The sequence below is a fragment of the Xenopus laevis genome, chromosome 1S (genome assembly GCF_017654675.1).
Source record: "Xenopus laevis strain J_2021 chromosome 1S, Xenopus_laevis_v10.1, whole genome shotgun sequence".
Taxonomy (NCBI): Eukaryota; Metazoa; Chordata; class Amphibia; order Anura; family Pipidae; genus Xenopus; species Xenopus laevis.
Window position 1 is genome coordinate 47,131,726 of NC_054372.1, and position 27,776 is coordinate 47,159,501.

Below are 27,776 nucleotides of genomic sequence, written 5' to 3' on the forward strand. Positions count from 1 at the left end.
GGATTGCCTCTACAGATGATGATTATAGAAGGGCTGGCCAGTCCTTAAGTGAGCGGTTTGTACAAAGGGGATATGAGTCTAAGCATGTCAAAAAAGTAATGGAGGAAGTAAAGTCTATACCAAGGAAAGAACTGTTACAAAAAAGTCGGCAGGTGAGACAGAAGGATAACCGGAGTATGTTTGTGTCCAAATTCGTTAGACATAGCAAAAATATAGAAAAGGTTATAAAGAAATATTGGCCTGTTCTCCAACGAGATAAGACTTTTGGGAAGTTATTTAAGGATCCCCCAGGGTTCTGCTACAGGAAGGGCATGAGTATTAGGGACATGCTATGCCCTTCAGAGTTACCTATAGAAAAGAAACAGTTGTTCCTGGGAATACAGAAGAAAGGTACCTTTCCGTGCTTGAATTGTGTCTGTTGCGCCTCGATAATAAAAGGGTCAAGCATTAATCATCCCACTAAAGGCAATAAACTAAATTTGAATGACTATGCCACATGTGAATCGAAAGGGGTCATATACATGTTGAAGTGCCCATGTGGCCTAGTCTATGTGGGGCAAACAATTAGAAATGTAAAAACCAGGATTAAAGAGCATAAAGGGGACATAAGGAATTATAAACCAGGATCTCAGACAGATACGACTGTAGCCCGACATTTTAATGAGGCAAAACATAGCCACGGGCAATTGAAATGGGTGGTCCTCGAAGTAGTACAACCATTAAGTCAAGGTGGTAACTTTAAGCAAAAGATGCTACAACGTGAAGCCAAATGGATTTCTAAATTGAATTCACTAGCCCCAGTTGGGCTTAATGATGCCTGGAGTTTGAAATGCTTTTTATAAGAATTGTAATATTTACTCTTATTTATTTCAGATATTAAGTGATGCCTATCCTCTCAGCTGGGGGTAAGGTAAGGGAGAAGCGATTGCTTTAAATCGTATTGTTTAATATAATAGTCTAATATGAATGTATCTCTAGAATAATTGTGGAAAGGCACAGTTATGCATGTATTCTTGGATTGTCAGGACAGGTAGATCCAAAAAAGGATAGTACCACCTTTCTTATGTGAATATCTATTTTAAATGTTTTTAAATTAAATAGCGGTTGTCCATTTTTTGGACTAAGGTGATGTGGGGTTCTTTGGATTTTTGTCTTTTATTATAGAGTGTATCTGAAGATATGGAACCTTGGCACTTGGACACTACATGTACACTGGAGATCACTGGGACTTTTAAACGTTTTATACGTTCTATGTTTTCTACCTATTTTACACTTTTACTCTGGACTAATGAGTTAATTGGTGGGAGGAGGAGCACTGTTTGGCAATTAAGGCTATAAGATGTGGTTTGATCATGTGATTGTTACACTTGAGAAAGGGTCCATGTGACTCGAAACATGTCGTGTGTACAATAAAGCACTAACGCAGCAGAGCTCTGCAGTCTATGGCATCCTTTCACTATCTTCTTGCTGATGCTAATTGAGGTCTATACGGTGTGACCTTTGAAAGGAGTGCCTGCTATTGCAAAGATTGGGGATAAGCTGGTAATTCGTTTGTTGGACCTTTATTGAGGTTGTTCTGGTCAGTTTATCCTAATTAGTGGTCAGACTGTTGCCATGTTGGTATTGCTTTGTTTTCAGCTGAGTGATTCCAGTTGTCTTGATCTGATTCACTATATGGATGCTCCATTTTATTGTGCAAAATGCATCTACACCAACAAATTCTGTGCTTGAGAAAAACTCAACAAAACTAAAATACCTAATTGACTTGATGAAGCATATACATTTTGAATTGTCAACTCATTTGTATCAAACCAAGAGGTCAAAAGCAAACACATCCCAACCTATTTTGTTATTGTGTTCCTATGAACTGCGTTTGTTGCTGCTTGCTTTCTTTTGAATATTTTCCTTCTGTCTATGAGGGTCATCATCTTATGCCACAAACACAGGCATGTTATATAGCAATGATAAAATCGACCATGTTTATGTCTTTATATAAATGTAACAGGGAAATTCGTTTATTAGCTCCACTGTGGCAGGAATTGGTGTGACTATTGAATTGTTTCCGTAAAGAGCTGTGTAAATATGTTAGCATTATTTAAATAGTTAGGATAACAAATACATTGTTGGAGGAATTTCAGCAATGTATTTTTGTTGTAGGATATAGCAAACTTGGAGTACAGAATATTTTTATTTATAAGAAAGAAATATGTGCATTCCCCCTCCGTGGTTATTTCCATAAAATTAGTCCTCCCACTGGATTCACATGCCAATAGGAGTTATGCTAAATCTTGTGCAGGTATGGGATATATTATCTGGAATTCTCAGGACCTGGGGTTTTCCATATAAGTGATATTTCTGTAATCAAACAATCAAATAAACCCAACAGGATGATTTTGACACCAATATGGATCCATGTAGCTTAATTACCATCAAGTACAAGCTACTGTTTTTGGATAAGGAATCCCATACCTGTACAAGCAAGAAAGTAAAGTAATAAATATGAATGTTACATTACATAGCTTAATATGACACAATGGGGGTCATTTATCAACACTGGGCACATTTGCCCATGGGCAGTAACCCATGACAACCAATCAAATTGCTGCTTCATTGTTCTACTTGCAGCTGGCTTCAAAAAGCTAATCAGTGATTGGTTGCTATAGGCAACTGCCCATGGGTAAATTTGCCCAGTGTTGATAAATGAGCCCCATTTTGTATAATCTGTAAACAATTAGGTGACCTATACTGGTCCTTAAAGGGGTTGTTCACCTTCCAAACACTTCCAAACAGTTGTTTTCAGATTGTTCACTATAAACATTATTTTCAATTGCTTTATATTTTTTATTTTTTTACTGTTTTCCAAAAACTAAATTTTAATTTCCTGTTTCTAGTAATCCAGGTGCAGATTCTGAACTGTTAAAATTTGCTACATTTAGTTGATACATTTCTCGGCAGTATCTGTGGAATATTAGTAACTATTGTATCAATTCTAACAGCTGCCTTTAGTGACAGTCAGGGATTCTGTTCAGCAGGGACAAAGATAACAAATGTATCAACTAAATGTATCAATTTAGAACAGCTAAAGAGTCGGCACCCCCCCCAGCAGTCACAAATAGAAAGAAATTGTAATAAGTCTTTATTTCTAGTGATCTATCTGAAACCAACGGAATTGAAAAAAAGTGTTTGAAGGTGAACAACCCCTTTAAGTGGAATAGGGAATAATGTTTTTTACCACTGATTGTTGTGAGCCTTCATGCAAACCAAGTTTACAAATATTTTACTTAGCTCTGACTGCTTTAAAAGCAGTTTTGCTGCAAAGATTATTATTAAGAGGGGATGTTCACCTTCAAACACTTTTTTTCAGTTCAGTTGGTTCCAGATTGTGTACCAAAAAATAAAGACTTTTTTTTAAATTACTTTCTATTTTCTATTTGTGACTGTTTTTCTAACATTGAGGGCAGAGACACACGATCAGATTCAGTGAGATTAGTTGCCCAGCCTCCCGTCGGCTAGAATGTAAATCGCTGGCAGGATGGCAATCGGTGCACTTCATTTTCCGAAGTCACCGAAGTTGCCTCATGAGGAAACTTTTGGCACCTTCTGAAAACGAAGCTGGCAATTTAAATTCTAGCCGGTGGGAGGCAATTTGGGGAGATTAGTCCCCCCACGAAGAAGAGGTGATTTATCGCCGGGCGACTAAATCTCCCCGAATCTTCGCATGTGCCCTGCTCCTTACCCTGAAATGTAAAGGGATTCTGAGCAGAATCCCTGAGTGTCACTAAAGGCAGTTGTTAGAATTGATACAATAGTTACCAATATTCCATAGATACTGCTGAGAAATGTATCAACTAAATGTATCAACTAAATGTGGCAAATTGTATCAGTTCAGAATCTGCTTATGGATCACTGAGCTGCCAGACTGAAACACCAGAGACAGGAACTTTAAACTTAAATTTTGGGAGAAATGGTAAGAGATAAAAGATGCAAAGTAAAAAAAAGTCTTTGTTTCTGGTGAACAATCTGAAAACAACTCAACTGAAAAAATTTTTTGGAAGGTGAAAAAGCCATTTAAAGGAGAAGGAAAGGCTAAAATTAAGTAGGATTTATCAGAATGGTCTATATAATACACCAGTAAATCCTCAAAGTAGTGCTGCTCTGAGTCCTCTGCCAAAAGACACACAGCATTTCTTTCCTTTTATTGTGTACACATGGGCTTCTGTATCAGACTTCCTGTTTTCAGCATAAACCTCCAGGGCAGGGCTTGAGCATGCTCAGTTTGCTACTCTCCCTTCCCTGCTGTAAGCTCAGAGCTGTAAATGAGCAGGGAGAGACTCAGGCAGGAAGTGATGTCACAACAAGCTTATATGGCAGCTTCTATCAGAGAACCTATGTGTTGGATTTTTTTTTTTTTACTGGACCTGAATTTAAAGCCAAAAATATGCTCAGAAGCCTTTTATAACGGAAAAGTGTCCTCTTCAAACAAAATGTATTTTCTCATGTTATAAAAGACAAACTCAAAAATACCTCTTTGACCTGTGCGTGAACCCCATGAAAACCACATGACATACACTCTCAAAATATTTCAGAAGGGTTTTTTTTACAGTGAGAGCTTTGAAGATGTGGAATTCTCTCCCTGAATCAGTCACTTTAAGAAGGGGTTGGATAGCTTTTTAGCAAGTGAGGGAATACAGGGTTATGGAAGATAGCTGATAGTACAAGTTGATCCAGGGACTAGTCCCATTGCCATTTTGGAGTCAGGAAGGAATTATTTCCCCTTCTGAGGCAAATTGGGGAGCCTTCAAAAAGGGTGTTTTGTCTTCCTCTGGATCAAATAGCAGTTAGGCAGGTTATATTTAGACTTAAAAGGTTGAACTTGATGGATGGGTGTCTTTTTTTCAATTTAACTTGCTATGTTACTATGTATGTGATTCTTGTCAAACTAGGAAAAATCACTTGCCATAATCAGTAATATGTATCCCCTGGATCTTCCCATAATCTTCATACTTTAAATCTACTAGAAAATCATGTAAACATTAATTAAACCCAATAGGCTGGCTCTCAATAAGCATTAATTATATCTTAGTTGGGATCAAGTACAAGGTACTGTTTTATTATTACAGATAAAAAGGAAATAATTTTTAAAAATTAGGATTATATGGATAAAATAAAGTCAATGGGAAATGGCCTTTCTGTAAATTAGAGCTTTCTGGATAACGGGTTTCCTGATAACGGATCCTATACCTAACATACACCAATGCAATCTACATAACAACATGTCCCACGTTTATCACTAACAGCAAGAATGCATTTTATAGGTATAAAAAATCAAGTTACATTTTCTCAGTTAAAATATTATTAAAATGTAAAGCACATAGGATGCTAAATAAATGTGTGATTGCAAAGATATTATCTAAGCAAAACCATTCAGTTGCAACCACTAATAAAGTGATGGGTCAATAAATGCATTTGTTTCAATATCTTCAGCATTATGACTTGGCATTTCTATTCCAACTGGTAATAAGTCATAATAATAGATGTTGTCAGTCATATAGCTGCACCTGGGCACAACCCTTTCAATGACATGACAATAAAGGCAAGATCATTTGTTTTTAAAGGGATACCATCATGGGAAACATGTTTTTTTTCAAAACGCATCAAAAACTCCAGCAGAATTCTGCACTGAAATCCAATTCTCAAAAGAGCAAAACAGATTTTTTTATATTCAATTTTTAAATCTGACATGGGGGTAGACATAATGTCAGTTTCCCAGCTATCCCAGCTACCCCCAGTCACGTGACTTGTGCCTGCACTTTCTGGCAGGCTGTTATATCTCCTGCTTTATGTAACTGAATCAGTCTCAGTGGGACTTTGCTTTTACTATTGAGTGTTGTTCTTAGATCTACCAGGCAGCTGTTATCTTGTGTTAGGGAGCTGTTATCTTGTGTTAGGGAGCTGCTATCTGGTTACCTTCCCATTGTTCTTTTCTTAGACTGCTGGGGGGGTGATATCACTCCAACTTGCAGTACAGCAGTAAAAAGTGATTGAAGTTTATCAGAGCACAATTCACATGACTGGGGGCAGCTGAGAAACTGAAAATATGTCTAGCCCCATGTCAGATTTTAAAATTGAACATAAAAAAATCTGTTTGCTCTTTTGAAAAATGGATTTCAGTGCAGAATTCTGCTGGAGCAGCACTATTAACTGATGCATTTTGAAAAAAACAATCATCCCTATAAGAAATATACTGATGTCCAACCCTGTAAGCAATAGCAATTTAGGGACCTCTGCAGATGTCAATGTTTTCTGACATTAAAACACACTGAAGTCCTGTATTCATGAATACCAACCATTGGATGTTTGATTTATCCAGTGAAGACACACTTTTCCATCCATTATCTGTAAACGTGTTTTCCAGAAAGCTCTGAATTATGGAAAGGCCATCTCCCATAGACTCCATGAAAATCAAATAATTTACATTTTTAAAAATTATTACCTTTAATAAATTAGTACCTTGAACTTGATCCCAGCTAAGATATACAGTAATCAATCCCTATTGGAGGCAAAAACAATCCTATTGTGTTTAATTTTTAAATTATTTTTAGCAAAGACCCCCTAAATGGAAAAACCTAAGGTCCTGAGCATTCTGGATAATAGGTCCTGTACCAGTATTACCTTTGAATTGCCTAACACATCTACCAAATAAAAAAGGAAAAGAAAGATAGGCACGCACATCTCTTGTACTGTACCCCAATGACATTTGTTATTAGTGAAAGACACTGTTCATTGTAGTTAGAGAGATGAGTCCTTTTCAGCAGATACAAGTTTTAAATTGTGACAGATGTACAGTTTTGGGTCAGCTGGAGAAGAATCTAGATTGATACAAATCCTTGCAAACAAGCTGCAGATGCATTTATACATTGCAAATTGCCACAACCCATACATTTGAATGTGGCACGGGGCCCTGAAAATGACTTTTTTTGGAGGCAGCTGAGTCCACTTACACCAGTTTTCCTAGGCCTAGGGAACAGAAATATATGCACATATAAAATTATTTGGTACCGAAATATGCTTTTTGCACATACCATTGCATTCTGAGAACATACTATGTTAATTGTACAGTGTTTTTAAGCTTAATATTTTAGCCTCTGCTAAAAATAATATATAAATAAAGCACAATGTGCAGCTTACTGGTCTTATTTTTGAGTATAAACCTTCCTACCAATAGCTGAGCTGTTATTTCCTATAAATAAGTATTCCATGACCCTTTCCTCTTGCATGCAGTGTTAAATTTAATTTGTCCTTTATATCTTTGCTCTTGACAGCTGCAAATCAGAAGGATCCCCTCACTCTTACTTTTAAAGTGAAAGATGAACCCGAGGATGAAGAACCTATTAGCTCCCTATCCCCACAATCCTTATACAGCTTCAACCAGGAATCAGAAGGTCGGCTTTCCAGCACTCCAGATGAAGACTGTAAGCCCCAACAAAAACAACCAAACCTGCTCACTCAAGATATCTCCATGAAAGCAGCATCAGAGCTCCTTATGAAACTATCAGGTAAATCAGTTGGGTTTCTTTTCACATTGAATTTAGTTAAAGGACAAGGAAAGTCTGGAAGTCCGTTCCTCATAATGTTATAGAGCATTCCCACCTGTAACTGATCAGCAAGTTTGTTTTGCAAAATTACCAACAGTCTTGCTCCTGCAGAAAGTGAAATGAACCATGGGAAGTTTTTACCCAGAAGGGAGAGCTTTAGCCTCCACTGTAGCACTTGAAATTAAAAAGAACTTAATTTTGAGCAGAATGAAGTGGACTTATGGCAACACTATAGTTATGCCTAGTAATAGACTTTAACTCTTTCCTAACCTTCCCTTATCCTTTAAGTTAAATTAAATTAAAGCAGCAAATACACGACTTTGTCACATCATAAAGCACAAAAGTAAAGTTCTGTGTACAAAATGTATATAATTCTGTATGAAGGTTGAGTGTCATAATGTTTGCATTGTTTATGCATATTCTATAGAGCAGCACCTTTGGCTGTGAAGATAACCCTATGTTAAATGGACATGTATACGTTTAGGCAGTTGTTCATAGATTTATTGGTTTTAGTGCACACTTTATAGTCCAATATTTTTTTTCAATTCATGTTGCAAGTTGTGATAGGCAGAAAGGGACCGTTTGACACCTGTTTTCCAACGAAAAGCTACTGCAGTCAAAATGTACCCCTGTGCCTTTAACCTTAAGGTATCTGGTGCAGGGCTAAGTAAATATATATTGCTACTGTTCAATCTCTTCCCTTTGCCTTTTTAGCTATATACCAAAATGAGTTACTTTTTCTTGCTTGCTTTCGATGGAAACAGACAATGTTTTTGTTTAGTGACTGTTTCCTGCAACTGGGATTTACATTGAATATTACTTGGTGCATAAGTCTGCCAAGATAAGGTCTTAGTCCTAAAAGCAATTAGACTTATAGTTTAAATGTCTAATGATTTATGGCCTGTAAATGCCCATTACTTCTGTAACAGAAAGAGCTATGCTGTTCATTTAGGGACATTAGATGAGGTGATGCATATATTAAACTATGTCAACATAATTGCTCCTTCTTTCTTTGTATTATGGAGGAAGGCCACACACACCTTGCTTTGCAGGTTTTCCATTAAAAATGTTTATGGCTTCTTACGTTATCATGCTAGTTTGTTAAACATGAAGGTGGATTTGATTATGCGAGGGGAAAGAAATCCTGTAATAGTGGATATAGTGTGTGTGGAAAAGACAATGGGAAACCAGTATGATCAGAGTAATGTGATTTCAAGCTAGGGATGCACCGAATCCAAGATTCGGTTCGGGATTCGAATCCTTCTGCCTGGCCGAACCGAATCTGAATCCTATTTTGCATATGCAAATTAGGGGCAGGGAGGGAAATCATTACTTTTTGTCACAAAACAAGGAAATAAAAAATGTTTCCCCTTCCCACCCCTAATTTGCATATGCAAATTAGGATTCGGTTCGGTATTCGGCCGAATCTGTCCTGAAGGATTCGGGGGTTTTGGCCGAATTCAAAATAGTGGATTCGGTGCATCCTTATTTCAAGCAACATTATTTTTGCTAATTGGCAAAGTCAGCTGAAAACGTTCTGCAGTTTGAAGAGTTTATTTCAAGTAGGTATATAAAGGCATTATCAATGAAGCAAAGTCTTGCTATCACATTGCCTATTACCTACTCCAGCAAACGTGCGTTCTTTCAATCTTTTTAAGCTTACCATGAAAGATCCTGCGACAGTATTTATATATATGAATTTTATGTTTATCATCAACTATATAGGGAAGTTCTTTTACAGGGGTTCTCTGGACTCACTGAATTGTTACTGATAGAGTTTTGATCCTTTAATCTTGGGATATCCTTTAATTTTGGTCTGAGATTTTTTTTTGTTTTATTTGTTTTTCTTCTGCCGGAGGCAATTACAGGCGACTTCGGAAAACGAATCGCTCCGTGTGCCTGCCCCCAGGCGATTTACATTTTAGCTGGTGTAAGGCAGGGGAAGGCAGATCGGGGAGATTAGTCAACGCGAAAAAGAGGAGATTTGTCGCTGACGACTAATCTCCCTAAATCTGCCGTGTGGCCAGACCCTTACTCTACAACTTTATTGTTATTGCTAATTTTTATTACTCATCTTTCTATTCAGGTCCTCTCCTGTTTATATTCCTGCCTCTTATTCAAAACAGTGCATGGTTGCATGACCCTAGCAACCTGATTACTAAAACTGCAAACTGGAGAGCTGCTGAATAGAAAGCTAAATAACTCAAAAACCACAAATAATAAAATATAAAAAAAACTAAATACAAATAGTCTCAGAATATCACTCTCTACATCATACTAAAAGTAAACACAAAGGTGAACAGCAACTTTAAATAAAAACAAAAGTAATGAAGCATAATCCTGCACTTAAGTAACACTTTAATCATAGAAACAATTATCTTGAATTGCTTAATGTGATCTCCACAAAAATGCATAATTAAGTCTAATCCTCAGATATTCAAAGGTATGAAGGTTCCCTATCAGGAAAAAAATACAGTATAAATAAGAGAATAAGTACAGTAAGTGATCTAGCTTCATGAGTAGGCTCTGTTGAAAGAGCAGAGTCTTGTACCATATTGTTGACTCCGCATTCAAAGTTTGGCACTGGATACAAAGATATAGTGTGTTTTTAGGCATTCTACTTCTGACAGAAAATGAGAGAACATCTTTTGGTCCTCCGATGTACACTAGAGTAATATTTTCATCTAACACTTGTCAGAAAACTTTTAACTCAGCACATTTTATGATGGATAGAATGTTGTTAGATGAGCAGGAGTTCAATAAATCTAATATATCACATTTCATGTGTTCTCATTGTTCTTCCTATTGCTTGTTCCCTTTAGTACAATATTATTTTAGTCCTTCACTTTGGGATCAGTTGCCAGAGTTTGATGTGAACTTTCACTAAACTGATTTCTCTTATTTTGATCTTGTTTTATAATTTTGCTATTATTTATTATTTTTATAATTTTTTTTTTTGCGATTTATTATGCCCCAAAGCTGTTCCAAGTCCAAATCTGAAAATATGCCGTCTAAAACCTGTGAAATTTATATAAAATTCTATGGCAGATGTCCCCTTGTATAACCCTCATGAAATGTTTGTGGAGTTTTCTGTGATTGACGCTGTTGTTTCCATGAAAACGCAAATTTTACGCGGCTTCAAATGAAAAAAAGAAGTTATATTTTTTTCCTATCCGATTTTTTCTAGTTTTTTTTCTTTTCTAATTGATAAATAAGGGAAAATTGTGGATTCTAGTTTGGTCAGACTTTTTTTTATTTCAAAAATCAGAAAAATCTGGATTTTGATAAATAAACCCCCGAATATTGATGCTGTTGACCACTTATCTGATTATTCCCTAAAACATTAAATATTCAATATGATTGTCATCTGAAGGTTTTCTATTCTTTTTTTTGTCTTTAGCTGTACAGTTTTCTAGTTACAGAACCCCTTGTCGAAGCCAGTGCAAAAAATAAATAAATATATATATATATATACAAATATATATATATATATATATAAATGTACATATCTGCAGATGTTCTCTATTTTGAACAAGTGCAGATATTTAATATGTGACATTGCAAGATTAAAACTCAAATTTTTCTCTTTATATTAAAGATTAAAATTTGACCTACCTACCAACCACGATTTGGCATAATTTTCTAAGACATCTAAAAAATGTATGTGCAAAATTGTGCGACAATTTGAATAAAATAAGACTTATCAGAATTGCCGCCTGAAAAACTAAAAAACCAGTACCAAACAACCCAAAACCCTTGAATTTTCCTGGAGCAGCACTGTTAACTGATGCATTTTGAAAAAACATTTCCCATGAAAGTATCCCTTTAACATGTCACATATTGGGCCAGGCCATAAAAAATGAAACTTGATGCCAGTTATCAAAAGGGATGAAACATATAAAATAATAAAGGCCAGTATTTTTTTCCAGGAAAAAAAATATAACCCTTCTAGAATATTAATTTGACATTTCACTCACAAGAGGACATTTCTTAGAATGTACCGTTTATTAAAACCAACTCTTCAGTCACATAGTATTTGCTTCTAATGACATGACACCTTTTCTGGACAAGCTGGGAGTGTTCTTTTCTATGTAAATCAAGGCACAGTGAATTTCTAACTAAATAAATTAGGAAATCACATATATTATAAAGCAGAAATTTGTTATCAGGAGAAAGGGCATGGACTATTTATTCTCACATGATATCTGTGAGATATAGATATTTTTGCCTTGAGGGTACCCCTTTCTTGGACAGAATTAGAGGACAGGAGACTGTACAGTAGTGGAATAGACTGGCACTTAAAGGGGACCTGTCACCCAGATGTAAAATGCTGCACAATAAAAGTCCTTTTCAAATTAAACATGAAATCCAAATTCTTTTTTTATTAAAGCAACTGGTTGTGTAGCCAGGGCATGGGGATGGACATCGGAACCCCCATTCTGGTGCACAAACAAGATTTTGAGATGATACAAAGCTTTCCTTAATAACAGTGTCCACAAAATGGCTCCTGCCTGTGTGTTATAATTATAAATTCCCAGACCGAAGGAAACAAGATTCAAATAATTTATATAGCTTGACTAACTTGATAAAATTGGATTTGGAATATTTTTTTCGTGACAGATCCCCTTTAAAAGGCACCTGTTGGGTAAAAATGTTATCCCCAACCAAAGGTGCGGGCTAATAGAGGCCGCATTCCGGTTGGGGATAACAGTAGTTTTTTCTTTAAAAAAATGCCAGCGCTACGCTGCCCGCACCGGAAGGGCATAATGATAAGCTGCTCCGAATTGCTCATTATGCGCATGCGCATGACGTCACATGACTGGACATGGCTGCTCGCACCGGGAGTTCCCTCTCGGTGCGGGTAGCGTAGGGCTGGTGGGGGCATTTAAAAAAAAAAGTACTCTTATCCCCAACCAGAATGCAGGCTCTATTTGCCTGCACCTTTGGTTGGGGATAACATTTTTACCCAACAGGTGCCCTTTAAGGGCCCTTTCAGGTCTCACATGCAAGGCTGACCTTACAGTTTGAGAAATAGCATAGAAGAGGTGGTTGTTCCTTCTATAAAACACGGGTTTTCTTTGTTTCATTGGTCAAGACCTCTGTTTCACAGGATCACATCTCCTGCCAGCATCTGAGGGATCCATAACACAAAGGAGCGGTGGCACAGTTGTGCCCAATAACCTACAGGCAGTGTTTAGGCAAGAATTACAAGATAAGCTTTGTGGAATTAAAAATATAGAGGTCATTTAAAGGGATACTATCATGGGAAAAAATGTTTTTTTAAAACACATCAGTTAATAGTGCTGCTCCAGCAGAGTTCTGCACTGAAATTCATTTTTCAAAAGAGCAAACAGATTTTGCTATATTCAGTTTTTGAAATCTGACATGGGGCTAGACATATTGTCAATTTCCCAGCTGCCTCCAGTCATGTGACTTGTGCTCTGATAAACTTCAATCACTGCTGTACTGCAAGTTGGAGTGATATCACTCCCTCCCTCCCCCCCCCCCCAGCAGCCAGAACAATGGGAAGTTAAAGAGATAGCAGCTCCCTTACACAAGATAACAGCTCCCTGGAAGATCTAAGCAAAGCACTTAATAGTAAAAGCCATGTCCCACTGAGACAGATTCAGTTACATTAAGGGCTATTCCACACGGGGAGATAGCGACGCGTTTGCGGTCGCGGCGACAAAGCGCGACAGTCGTCGCGACCGGCGCAGGCGACAGTTTTGTATGGGCGCCTATGTAAAAACGCCTGTGCTAACCACACGAGGCGATGCGCTTTTCAACAGTCGCCTGAAAATGCCTCGCCAGGCTTTTTCAGGCGACTGTTGAAAAGCGCATCGCCTCGTGTGGTTAGCACAGGCGTTTTTACATAGGCGCCCATACAAAACTGTCGCCTGCGCCGGTCGCGGCGACTGTCGCGGCGCTTTGTCGCCGCGACCGCAAACGCGTCGCTATCTCCTCGTGTGGACTAGCCCTTAGTAGGAGAAATAACAGCCTGCCAGAAAGTAATTCCATCCTAAAGTGCAGGCACAAGTCACATGACTGGGGCAGCTGGGAAACTGACAAAATGTCTAGCGTCATGTCAGATTTCAAAATTGAATATAAAAAAATCTGTTTGCTCTTTTGAGAAATGGATTTCAGTGCAGAATTCTGCTGGAGCAGCACTATTTACTGATGTGTTTTGGAAAAAACATGTTTTTCCATGACAGTATCCCTTTAAACAAGTGCGCTCCCCAGTTTGTTGCTCTCTGCACGGAGCACTGGATCAAAAATCCGACATTCTGCATGCAGAGCAGTGTCAGGGGTGATACGAGCTGTGCCTCCTTATGCTTCCTAACTTGCAAATGACGGACAAGTGGGGGGGGGGGGTTGGGCAGAAGGGTTTACGCCTACCTCTCTCCCCCTACCCTCCTTTCTCGATTGGGTGCTGCCGGAGACAGAACATGTTCCATTCAAGGAACATTCCACAGATCTCTGTGCTCCAAAATGGAATGCAGAGGCCTGCAGATATTTGGGGTGTGACCACTTGATACAGATTTGTACTGCTGTTAATTAATTTGGTTGTTGCTTTACTATTGATTTTAGACATTTGTTTTTGGATTTACTAAAAAACTTTGCCTGCACAAATATTTCTGTAACATCTAAATAACTATAAAGAATCATAGATGAAGTCCAAAACAAAGGTGAACATTTGATTTTGATTTACCTTGATTTGAATAGAATCTAAATTCAGATATACAGGACACGAATGCTTTGTACAATCCAAAAGATGTGCCTACATCTATTTATGGACATACTGTATAAACAGTATGCATGTGCTTTGTATAGTGCATACTTATGTCTGTTAGAAAGAGCAAAAACCCAAAATGTGTTTTGAGTCAATGGTTTAGGGGCACATTTACTTCGAATTTCGAAGTTTTTTATGGCTACTTCGACCATCGAATTGGCTACTTCAAACTAAAATCGTTCCTTTCTGACATTTGTTATATATGTCTTCATGACTGCATCTTAACAGGCTGCGTTTTGATTCTGCTTGTTTTATGGTAAAACTTCAATAAAAATCTGAAAAACTGAAAAATCATTCCACTATTCGACCATTCGATAGTCGAAGTACTGTCTCTTTAAAAAAAACTTTGTCCACCTACTTTGCCACCTAAAACCTACCGAGCACCAATGTTAGCCTATGGGGAAGGTCCCCATAGGCTTTCCTACCAATTTGGGATCGAAGGAAAATCGTTTGATCGATGGATTAAAATCCTTCGAATTGTTAATCGTTAATTTTTCCTTCGATCGCAGGAATTGCGGTAAATCCTTCAACTTCAATATTTAAAGTCGAAGGATTTTACTTAGACGGTCGAATATCGAGGGTTAATTAACCCTCGATATTCAACCAATAGTAAATGTGCCCCTTAATGTCTGTAAGAAAGAACACTGCTCACTGCTTAAAAAAACTCTTTGCTTTGAAGTTCAGTTCTTTCCTTTCCAACCATCGATTGCCATAATGCAGGATCCCTTGCAGTATTTAACAAGATGAAGCTCAGTTTGAACAAAACTATGCATTTGTTATTTTATAAAAGGGCAGCATTGGCAAGGAAATGTACTGCTAGTGCCAGGGTTTTCATGGAAGCAAAAAAATACAGCACTTAAAGTGCTACTGACACTAAAAAACGACTTTTTAAAATTTGAATATACATTTAAAGTTAGCTATAGGTCATGTTGATTGTTTCTTGCTGAGAGGTTTTTGTAACTAATTGTTAGTTGTTACTTATTTGAAGTCCCTACATTTGACTGTTTTACAGCCTGTCAGTTAAAGTTTCTAATGCTAACGGACTACTGTTGCACAAGTATGGCAGCCCCCTCATAGACAAACACGGGGAATCAGATAGGCAATGTTAAAGCATCAGGCAAATTCTTTATGGCAAAATTATAAGTAGCATGGAAGGCCAATATTTAGATAGATGTAAAAAAAAGGTATACTTTCTGCCACTTTTTAAAGGAGAACTCCACAAAAACATAATGTAAGCTTTTTGAGAAGTAAACATAATTTCAAGCTACTTTGCAATATACATCAATTAAAAAATATGCAGACTTTTCATAATTTTAAATGGTTTCTGACAGCTCCCAAAGCCTTACCCCCTGCTCTCTTGCTGATCTGTCTGACTACTTTGCTGAGCTGGCTGACTACTGTTACTTTGTATCAACAGCCATCTGTCCTCAGCCTGCATCCTCCAAACCCCACAATTCCCTGCACACGTGATTTCAATAAGGCACAGAACATCATAGTGCAATGCATTGTGGGTTATGTAGTTTCTGTACGCTGTCTGTAAGCTGTAGAGAAGTTGTTAAAATTTGTCAGTGTTTAGTCCCTCCTTCCCTGCCAGGATTTCAAATGATGCAGAAAGAAAAGAACTGTTAAACAGGATTTCAGCATAGAAAATGGCATTTATTTATACTTTGTAAAGAAACAGGTAACTTTGATGGGTATATTACAGGTGTCTGTGTTATGTGGGCCTCTTTTTCAAATGTTGGTTTGGGAAACCTGAGTTCCCCTTTAACTTTAAAAATGAAAGACAATTATATTGATATTCTGATGACTGGTTCCCTTTGTTTTGTAAAAGTTTACTCGTGTTAACATTCATGAGACATACTGTATGATGTGTTTTTAATGTGTTCTTGGAATAGCAGTTACAATGATCTTAGAGACCGTGTTTAAGAAATCTCACCCGATCCACAAAAAAAAGAAAAATTTAATCAGAAAAAAGTTAAAACTGATTTGTTGAATACCACAACAATATGCTCAACAAAATATCATTGTGTCAAACATCAGTATCTGTCTCTGCCTTCCCAGGCCAATCATTCCTGGCTGGTAGCAATTCTCTGCAGGCACATATATAGTGAGAAGAAGAGCGCTCAATCCAATCTTATGGTGCAATCAAGCTTCCACACACATATCTCCCATTCCCGATTTTGAGAGCTCAGCCCGCAGATCCGGGTTGTTACTGAAATGTACTGACTTTCTCTTTAATCTCCTGCACTGAAAAGCCAGAAAAATATATAAAGGTTCTAACTTAATTGGCTTTTGCCAGAAAGCCCAGAATACTTGGCAGGTGCACTTTGATACAAATAAGATAAGCAAAGATACAATTGTAACTATTTAAGATAAGCAGGTCTCTTGGGGAAACTGTTACTTGCAGCTTAAAGGGCAAGTCACCTTCATTAGCATAAAAACACAGAAATATGTTCAAACTTTCATAACTTGCCAAATTTTGTAAATGAACATAGTAATTAGGGGGTGTTGTCACAAAAATAGGCGTGGTCAACAAAAATTGTCAGCTTATAGAAAGAGGGATAAGGTTCGCTCTGAAGCTGGCCTACCTATGCAATAAATTGTATAAAACACATGAAAATAGGGTTAACAAGTCAGTTTATGAATCCTCCATGCTTGAACAATTAGAGGCACATTTAGCAAAGATCAAATTTCAAATTCATGTGAGTTTTTTTAAACTCCTTTAAATTCGAATATACTCAAAATTCGTTTTGGTGTTATTTAATAATAAATCAAATATCTAAAACTCGCACTAATTTTACCGACTAGAAAACCCAAATGGAATTTGACTAAGCTCTGGAAAAACTGGAATGTCAGGTAGGCTACTAACGTCCAAATTGGTCCCTGCACCTCGCCCATTGATTTATACATGAACTCGGCAGGTTTTTGGTGGCGATTATTCAAGTTAAAGGGCCAGAGTATGATAAATCTCGAAATTCTAATTCAAATTAAAATTCACAATTCGAATTTGAGAGTTTTGACCATAACATTTTTTTGAAAATTCCAATTAGAATTTTCAGTTCAACCCTTAATAAATCTGTCCCTTAATCTGCAACTGTATGGTGCACTGGCAGATGAGAAAGTGTGGTTTCCGATCATTTGTGGTGTTGGCCACAACTAACAAAACAATAGAAAAGTGGCCATTGTATGACCCCTTGTAAAGTATTTAGTACAGGGGCTAATCTGTCAGATTCATAGGATTATTAGACTGTGTATGGTGCCTTTAATCAAGGGGAGAAAGACATTTTTTTCGACGGGGGGCCGGTGCAGTCTTGTTTCACTGCTGTTTTTTGTGTTTGTGATTAGCTATCATTTTCAAACAGGTATAGAAAAGAAAGCTTAGAATTTAACAGCCAAAGGAGACATATACTTTTCACTCACTGCTGTACTTTTCTTTCTTTTGTAATGTCTATTTTTGTAACTGCAAAAAGCTTTAAAAGATTACCATTGTTTATAAAGCCCAAACATTTTGAGGTGCTTTAGATATGAAGGAATAAAGTTGAAAGTCTTGTTGTTTCTTCTCACAATTCACATTTTCCATTTGCAATCAAGGCCAGCATTATTTATAGGGCCTGATGTAATTTCTGTACTACTTGTTCTTCCCACTACTAAAGGAGATTATTTAATGAAAAGATTATTAACGGAAAATCAACTACCTAAATATTAGTTTTTATTTGTTGTGTATTGGATGAAACATTCAGCATGAACAAAATAAGATGTTAGACAAAGAGTAGAAAAATACACATGGGGCAGATTTATTAAAGTTCGAGTTCGAAAATTTGAGTATTCAAGTTTTTTTTGGGGGGCATAACTCACATTTTCAGGTTAAAAAAAACTGGAATGATTCAAGTTTTTTTTTTTAAAAAAAAAAAAAATCTAATATTTGAGATTTATTGTACCTTGTCCCTGGAAATAGCTGGAATTCTGAAAATACTAGGGATATACCGAATCCAGGATTCGGCCTTTTTCAGCAGGATTCCAATTTGGCCGAATCCTTCTGCCTGGCCGAACTGAATCTGAATCCTAATTTGCATATGCAAATTAGGGCAGGGAGAGAATATACGTGACTTTTTGTCACAAAACAAGGAAGTAAAAATGTATTCCCCTTCCCACACCTAATTTGCATAAATTCAGATTTGGTTCGGTATTCGGCAGAATCTTTCGCGAAATATTCGGGGGTTTGGCTGAATTCAAAATATTGGATTCGGTGCATCCCTAGAAAATACACCACCTAAAACCTGTCAAGGTACTGTAGAAGTCGATGGCAGAGGTCCCTTGAACTATTTGAAGATGTTAATAATAGTGATGAGCCAAATTTTTGCCAAGTTTTGCAGCGAAAATGACGTCCCATAGACTCCAATGGGAGAAAATTCAACTTTTTTTCCCCTAGGAAAACTCGATTGCGTTCGAATTCGTTTTCTAGCCGGTAATATTTTTCAAGCTTTAGACATTCCAGTTTTTTCTTAAAGTGGACCTGTCACCCAGACACAAAAATCTGTATAATAAAAGTCCTTTTCAAATTAAACATGAAATCCAATTTCTATTTTTTATTAAAGCATTCATAGCAACGCATTTAGAAATCTCAGCTGTCAATCAAATATTGTCTGCTCCTCCCCTATGCCCTGGGCATAGAGGCGGGGCAGACAATTACTTTCACTTTCCATTCAGCACTTCCTACATGTCACTGCTCTCCCCACATTCCCCCGTTCTCTTAACCATTTAATTGTGTAGCCAGGACATGGGGATGGACATCAGGTCCCCCATTCTGGTGCACAAACAAGATTCTGAGATGATGCAAGGCTTGTCTTAAAAACAGTGTCCACAAAATGGCTGCTGCCTGCTTGTTATAATTATGAATTCCCAGACTGAAGGAAACGAGATTCAAATAATTTATATAGTGTAATTAAAGTTAATTTTGCTTGATTAAAGTGATAAAATAGGATTTTTAATAATTTTTTTGGGTGACGGGTCCCCTTTAAATAAGATGCCATTCAAGTTCATTACAGTTCATTCGAGGTAAAATAACCTCTATTACTCAACCTTTGATAAATAACCCGCATAAACTCATATCTCGAGGAGATAAGCGTTTGAATAATTAAGAATAGCCAACATTACTACTAAGAAAGTATTGGTGTCTTTTTTGTGATTTTTGTTTCTAAAAGCTGAACCCTTTTAGGTTTTTGGATTTTTCTGAGCAGGAAAAGTCAAAAGTAAAGGAAAACAGACCCAATATATTGGCTGTTAGTCTACCACTACCCTTGGGATCATACTCTGAACTGTAGAGATTTCACAATAAACACTCCTGTTACTCCTTGATGAGTATTAAAGACCTTTCTCAAGTGTATGAGCACAAAGTACAAATAATGCCATGTTTCTTAGGCTTGGGTTTGCTAAAATAATAACATCTGGGTACCCAAGGTTTAGGGAACTAAGGAAATGTGTATAAAAGTACTGAGTCTCCTTTGTTTCTGTCAAAATGACATTTAAGAAGAGTGGGGCATTATTAAGACAATAATAACTTTGTCCAAGTTTTGACCAAACAAAATAGTGTTCTTAAAGAGCCGCTCGATTTGCAATCACAACTTTTAAAAAATGTCTTGTGTGCATATGGAAGCAATATCTCAAGCACAGTCTTGACCTGTGTAGTAATTGCATACTACAAAAAAAACGCTGAAGAGTTTTTGTAGTTTTATATAAAATAAGTTTTGAGTCAGAATTTTAACAGCAAAAATATTTAAAGCACACAATTCCTGCTATAAAAATAATGGTGTCTTATATTGCCAGGATACTTTTTATTAATCAGTATTATAGGAATTTTCTTATTGGTCGGCAGTGGAGCACTTCACAGGGTAAAGCCGAACCTCAGACGGCTCATTCTGTATTCAAATAACCTAAAAAGATGCAGATTTGAAGCTAAGGACAATACTCTGTGTGAACAGCCAATAGAGATTTACCTTAAAGGAACAATAACACCAAAAAATTAAAATGTCTTAAATTAAAGAAAATATAATGTACTGTTGTGCTGCACTAGTAAAACTGGTGCGTTTGCTTTAAAAACTCTACTGTAGTTTATATATCCAAGCTGCTGTGTAGCCATGGGGGCAGCCATTCAAAGCTGAAAAAGGAGAAAAGGCACAGTATACACAGCAGATAAGCTCTGTAGTATACAATGGGATTCTTCAGAATTTATCTGTTATCTATATCCTTTTCTTGAATGGCTGCCCCATGGCTATACTGCAGCTTGTTTATATAAACTTTAGTTGTGTTTCTGAAGCAAACACACCAGTTTTACCAGTGCAGGGCAGCAGTACATTACATTCTAATTCCCTTAAAATGCTTTCATTTTTAGGTGTTACTGTTCCTTTAATAGGCTAACCCAAATACTTATTAGATATGTTTTCTGCATACAAAATCCCACAAAAATGTATAGCTCATATATATATATATATATATATATATATATATATATATATATATATATATATATATATATATATATCAAAGTCCAGTGAGTATCCGCACTCCAAGGCAAACACTGTTGCGGCCTGTATAGCCGGGGTGCACGGTTAGAGGATCCTTGAGAAAGGTCCTAACAAGGACCGAAACATTGGACGTTGGACATTGGTACAACAGAAATAAATGATAATTTTTACATGGGAGTATCGGTCTTCTTGAATACAATGTTTTATATTTTATACTGCACCCCTGCATTCATGAATATTCAGTTGGCAGCTAAGTGCAAGACGTGTGCCTCAATAGGAAATTTCTGTAAAACTTTAAAGTCCTTTTCCCCAACGTATCTTCCTGATTTTCCTGTTCTCTGACATGCCAGCTGAAAGCTGTAAGGACACGCAGACTGTGAAGATTAAAGAGGAACCCATGGAGGTTGACATCCCTGACTCTTCCATCTCCCCAAGACAGAACATTGGTTACAGCACTTTATTAAGACAAGAAAAAACTGAGCACATACAGAAGGTGCCATTGTGTCGAGTTGTTCCTGAAGGGAACCTGTTCAGCCAAGATATATCTGTGAAGATGGCTTCAGAACTTCTCTTCAAACTGTCAGGTAATGTACTAATTTGTACAGTGCCACTTTGTATGTTGGTCCCCAGAGAGATTAGTATAAAACCCATTGACATAAAAAGGATAAATCAGAATGAAATCAGTTTAGATAATCTTCAGTGCAAAAGTGGTAACCCAAAAATATTGCTTTGCTTGATTTTTTTCAACTGGAGGCAGTGTCGGACTGGGACACCATGGGCTCACCCAAAAATCTCACTCAACCTCTATTCCTCTAGACTAACATTCTTTTTGCCTGGTACATTATACATGGAATGTCTCAAATTATTTATTCCAAAATCCAGTTATTAGAAAACATATGCCTAAAACCTTTCATGTGCAATTTATGAAAACAAAATAATGTTCTAATTGCACACCTTTACCCCATAATACTTTATGTCTTAAAGCCCTTTAATATATTGATATGTGTGAGTGCAGAGGATCCTGCTAATATTTGATTGAATAAAACCCAAGTGTAAAGACCCTATCAGTGATGTGTATAACAATATTATTTCTTCATTAAACCCCCCTTGCAAACACTATGACCCCGGCATCAGGAGGGACTACTGATGGCCATATTGTGACACATGCGTAAGCATAATAAGGGAGTGCCTCATTATGCACATGCGTGTGACATAGGATCAGTCAACACCCTTATTAAGGATCAGTCAACACCCTTATTAGCCCCCCAACTCCTGTGGGGGAAATAATTTTGATGTGATTTACATAATCCGCATTTCTCATGTTCTGTGCACATTCTTCTTTACTTTACTTTACTATCTCCACTGCCTGGCCTGTTATTCCTAGAGAGCCCTTCCCAGACCTTTAGGGTTTCAAATTGGGATGCACAAAGTTATCGGTCAAAAGGTAAATGCTTCAACAAAGATTGGTGAACTGAATTGGAACTCTAATTTGGATTTTACATTTTTTTTAAAAAATGCAAGTCCTGAAATGGAAAAAAAACCCCATTATATTCACTTGATGTAAAGCTACATGACTTTAAGGATTCAGCTTCAGCTCAGGTGAACACTATGAGGGTGGTTAAAGGAGAAGGAATGTCTTTTTTTTTTAATTGGGTGCAAAAAGTGGGCACCTCCAAGTGTTTGCTTTTACTTATCTGACAGCCTGGGCCGTGAGCCTATTCGCAGAATACTGCATCAGTCTGGGGTTCCTCCAGCAAGCACTATGAAGCGATCCTCATCCTGCTTCTTCATGGGTGTGCATGTGCACTAGAGTGAAAATCCAAACTGTAACAAAAATCTGCATATTTCACTCTCCGCATATGTCTGACACAGGAAATCTATAGAAAGAAGAAGATTGTGCCATGTTGCTCACTGAGAAGAAACCTGGGCCGGGGGCAGTTTTCTGCTGACAAGAGCACCATTTGGGGGTATCAGGTAAATAAATACAGTCACTTGGGGTACTTAATGTTTGGCACCCCCAAGTTAAAAAAGTCTTCATTCTCCTTTAATTAATTTTTGGGATCAAGGTTTGATGCGATACGTGTTTTTTGCCCATTTTTTTGCTGGGATTTATGTGAATCATGGCAAAACTCTATATGAAAATTATTTGGCAAATTCCTACAAAAAGACATCACTAATTTCGCATATCAAGAATTTTTATTTCTAAGCCCAGTAACTGTTCTTACACTTGCGTGAAGTCAGTCAATATCATACATTTTGTTACAACAACAGATGCATTTTTCATAAACCCAGTCTTTCCAGGACCTCGTAACTAACAACATATTGTTACTTATTTAAATTTTGTTGTCCTTGACTAACCTTGTTTTTTTGTTACAGAAAAAGTTAGTAAAGAACATAATCACAAGTCAAATGTCATCCGCACCACCAGGTACTTTTATGTTACTTTTTGTTCCTTTTTGTTTGCCACAGATGCTTGTGTCTTTGCTGTTGCCAGTGATTCTTGCATTGCTGATTTATCAGCGTTTATGCCTTTTCCCCTTGAATCAAACTTTTTTGTATCAATAATTTGTACTCAAAAAGTGATGCTAATAATATGTTTTTTCGACATTTACTGTATTAAACAAAAAAGCACATAAAATCTCTAATATAAAACTATGGCATCTAAAAACTGCAGTGGTCATGTAGTTGTCAATGGGATCTGTCCTTAGAAAATTGTAAAATGTCAAATTAGAGGTTTTAAAATTAGCACTCTCACCAGTGCCTTTAATGAGCTTTCTCCCGCAAAAACTAAACGTGCTAGACCCAAACCACTTCAACCTTGGCATATTGCTCATACAAAAGCTCTCCAAAGACACTCGCACACTTGAGCCTCACTGGCGCAAATCCCCCTTAGACTCAGACTTTTGGAGCTACAAATCTGCCCTGCACTCCTATAAGACCAGCCTTTCCCAAGCTAAACAAACATACTTTACTTCACTCATTAACTCCCTTTCTAAAAAAACACATTTAACAAGAAGTGACATTACACTACTCAACCCCCGTAGACTTCCACCACCCTCCCTCCACACTCCTCAGTCTATCTTGTGCTCATTCGCCCCTGTCACTGATGAGGAAGTCTCAGAACTTTTGGCCTCTTCTCACCTTACTTCCTGCCCTCTTGATCCCATTCCTTCAAAACTTCTCTGCAATTACAATCCTTAACTCATCTATTTAATCTCTTGCTCTTAACTGGAATCTTTCCTTCTCAACTAAAACATGCTCTTGTCACCCCTCCAATCTTGCTGACCTATCTCGTTTCTACCTACTTGAGCGCCTAGTCTACAACAGACTAACATCATTCTCTGACAACAACCTGCTGGACCCCCTGCAATCTGGTTTTAAACAACAACACTCCACTGAAACTGACCTAACCTGACTAACTAATGACCTTTTAACAGCTAAAATCAACAATCATTTCTGACTACTACTACTACTAATACTGCTTGATCTCTCCACTGCATTTTACACTGTGGATCACCCTCTGCTCCTCCAGTCCCTCCATTCTCTTGGCCTGCATGACACAGCCCTGTCCTGGTTCTCTTTTTACCTCACTAATCGTTCCTTCAGTCTCTCCTACAATGGAGTAGCATCTTCTCCCCTAAATCTTTCTGTTGGGGTTCCTTAAGGCTATGTCCTGGGCCCCTTATTATTCTCCCTCTATACTTCCTCCCTCAGCAAACTAATCCACTTGTATGCTTTCCACTACCACCTCTATGCTGACGATACTCAGATCTATTTCTCCTCTCCTGATCTCAACCCAGAACTCCTAACTCTGGTCTCCTCCTGCCTGTCCGCTATCTCTACATGTCACAACACTACCTTAAATTAAACCTCTCTAAAATGGAAATGGTTCTCTTTCCTCCATCTAACATACGTAACATCCCAGAAGTATCCATCATAGCTAACAATTCCACTATCACCCTGTCTCCCCAGGCCCGGTGCCTTGAGGTTATCCTAGATTCTGCCCTGTCCTTCACTCCTCATAGCCAATCGATAATGTCACTTCCAGCTAAGGAACATATCCAAAATACTATCATTTATCATCCAAGATGCAGCCAAAATTCATACATATGTTCTATGTATGTAATTCATGTGATTTAGTTGTATAAACACATTTACTTTACAGTGCTGCAAAATATGTCGGCACTATATAAATACATGTTAATAATAATTAGAAAAATGTTATCGAATACTTATTGAAGCAATACAGTTGCTTTAGTTTATCATTGTTTCACATGATTCATAATGATTTGGGCACTTGTAATCAAATTACAGTCAGCCTACAAGGAAATTGTTAATTTGATTATTAATTGATAATTACAAATATTAATAATGATTATTACGATTTTTTTTAATTTGTTCATTCCTGCATGATCTTGGGAACATTGGGTTTTTAATACAATGACTGACCTCTTAAGACAGCCAGCGTACCTTTGGGGTTGGCAGTTTTAGCTGATGAGTTGCAAATTGGCTATATCTTCTATAAATAGTATTTAGAGTTCACAGAAATCATTGTTATTTATGAAGTGTGATTCAGTCTGTGAAATTCCTTTGCATTTATTTGCACATTTATTCTCAATAAGTACATCTCAAGCTCTGCCTTTCAACTGATTAGTGTTTCAAGAAATTGCCGCATCATTTATTATACCTAGAAATAAATTCTATATGTTAGGAAGTGTCTAGCTTCTCTTCAGGTGTGAACCCTAAAGTCATTGATGTTGTGGGTGGTGTTAGCTTGCCATTGTCAAGAGAACACATGGCAACATTGCAGAGATCTCTGCAGAGCTGTTATAATTTTTAGTCTTTTTTTCTCTTTGATTTTGATAAAAACACATTATGGCCAATGTTAATACTATCTCTTGTTTTTCTCTATAGCCCATTTTTTTCAGAAGAAAAATGCAGACAATCACCATTCACCTTCAACTCAAAAGACATCACTAAAAGTGAAACTGTTCCTCGAGGAAGACCAGGTATGGTTTGTGATTCTTATTGTAAACTCAACCATAACACTTTGTCACTCTGCCCACCAGTTTCTTATAGAAGTAGAAAATAGTAAATTATAAATGCAAGAAAATTCACCAATTCTACTGACCAAACAAAGGTCATTATAGATGCAAAAGTACAACATTATGTCAGGCATTTTATTGTTATCTTACAGAGAGATTATTATCATTTTTTCTTCATCATATTACACTGTAATCACACATGGGAAGGACAGACTTGTTCACAGCTTAGAAAAATGTGGATTTTGGAATTGGAAGAACATAAACATGGAGCGAAATTTACACAGATCAGCTGAAATTCTCATTGGAGGATTTTTTTTTGCATTTTAATGCAGCCGCTGGCTGTGGAGAGTTGGACAAAGGTTTTTGAAAAGATTTATTGTGCAATACTGCTTGAAGAATGCAAACACAATGGTGCTGGCCTGCAGCTCCCAGCATATTTCATTATGTTAATGTAATGTTACAGTATTCTGTACTTCAACAACAGCTTGGTTGAGTAGTGCATCAGGGTGCATAACATTTTTACTCTGGTTATGGATCCGTGGCTTGTAGCCTTGTGCTTTTATATGGTCACAAAACTTTTTGGTGACTTTTACAATATATATGTATATAAATGTTTCTCCCTCAGGAAGATCACAGATTTGTGATCAAAACGTTGGAAATTTTTGTTTGGAATAAATCACTTTGAACAGTTCCCTGTTGAGTGCGGTGCTGTGTTCTAGTGATGTGCAGGCTGACCCGCTATCAGCGGGACCCGCGGGTTCGGACCGACCTCACACACTTCTTGGGGGGTGGCAGGCGGGTGCGGGTCGAGCTCTTCTTCTGTTCTCCCCACCCGCCACTGTCAAATGCCGGCTTTCGACCTCCGGGTTCATCTTTTATAGACGTTGCGTCTGCTCGCCCCGCCCCTTTTGTGATGTCATTGGCGGGGCCGGTCGGCACGGGTCTATAAAAGCAACCCACGGGTGCAGGCCAAGGGAGTGCGGGGGAAATCCCGACCCGCACATCACTACTGTGTTCCTACAAAGCACAGCACTCAATGGGTCTTGTGCAAACAAAAATAAGGAAATATGGTTGTTGTTTTTTTTTTAATTTACAAATTAAATTTAAAAAAAACCTTATTTTTGTTTAAAAATAAAAAAAAGTGTTTAGATGGGTGGCCCCATTTTATAATTTAAATTTATCTACAAATAACTTTATTATCATTGAAAGTTTTTAAGACAAAGGTATTTTCATTATGCAAAAAAATTACATACATTATTTGGGTAGGCAGACCCTTTAATTTATTGTTGGAAGACCGCTATATTTTTTTCTTCTACTTTGCTTCTTTAATAGTACCATATAATATTACTAACTGATTTTCTGGAACCAATAGAACCATCATTTTTACTATGTGCTTAGTAAGCACATAGTGACTTTAAAAACATGCATCTTGTTTTTTTTTTTTAAAAGCCAAACTTAAATGATGGCTTTGTGTTCTTTTTTTGCTTCTAAAAGAATATCAATTTATTTAATGATACTTTAACTAACATTAAGGGACATATTTATCAAGGAGTCGAATTTCGAAACTTCAAAATTCGAATTCAAAAAGACCAACCGAAATTAAGTCGAAGTTTTTTTGTGGTCGAATAGGTCTGTATTCGGGCGAATTCGAATCGAATGAATCGAAAGAATAGCGCATTAGATCGAATTCGATTCAAAGTTTTTCCCAAAAAAAACTTTGATTTTTCAAAGTCCACCAATTAGGTTCTAGGAGGTCCCCCATAGGCTAAAACAGCAATTCGGCAGGTTTTAGATGGCGAATGGTCGAAGTCGAATTTTTAAAGAG

General features: G+C 37.2%; 1 protein-coding gene and 1 long non-coding RNA gene across 3 annotated transcripts in view; both read left to right on the top strand.

Moving 5' to 3' along the window:
• Window positions 1-27,776, top strand: part of znf827.S (zinc finger protein 827 S homeolog) — a 123,840-nt gene that overhangs the window by 65,105 nt on the left and 30,959 nt on the right. For both annotated transcript variants that reach the window (XM_018243277.2, XM_041579556.1), the window contains exons 5-8: window positions 7,323-7,556; window positions 21,257-21,490; window positions 23,283-23,334; window positions 25,821-25,915. In XM_018243277.2, the coding sequence (XP_018098766.1) occupies window positions 7,323-7,556; window positions 21,257-21,490; window positions 23,283-23,334; window positions 25,821-25,915 (615 nt within the window). The remainder of the gene's footprint in view (window positions 1-7,322; window positions 7,557-21,256; window positions 21,491-23,282; window positions 23,335-25,820; window positions 25,916-27,776) is intronic.
• Window positions 379-1,430, top strand: LOC121399290. Its single transcript, XR_005964884.1, has 2 exons — window positions 379-910; window positions 1,165-1,430. It is a non-coding gene; the product is annotated as an uncharacterized LOC121399290 (long non-coding RNA).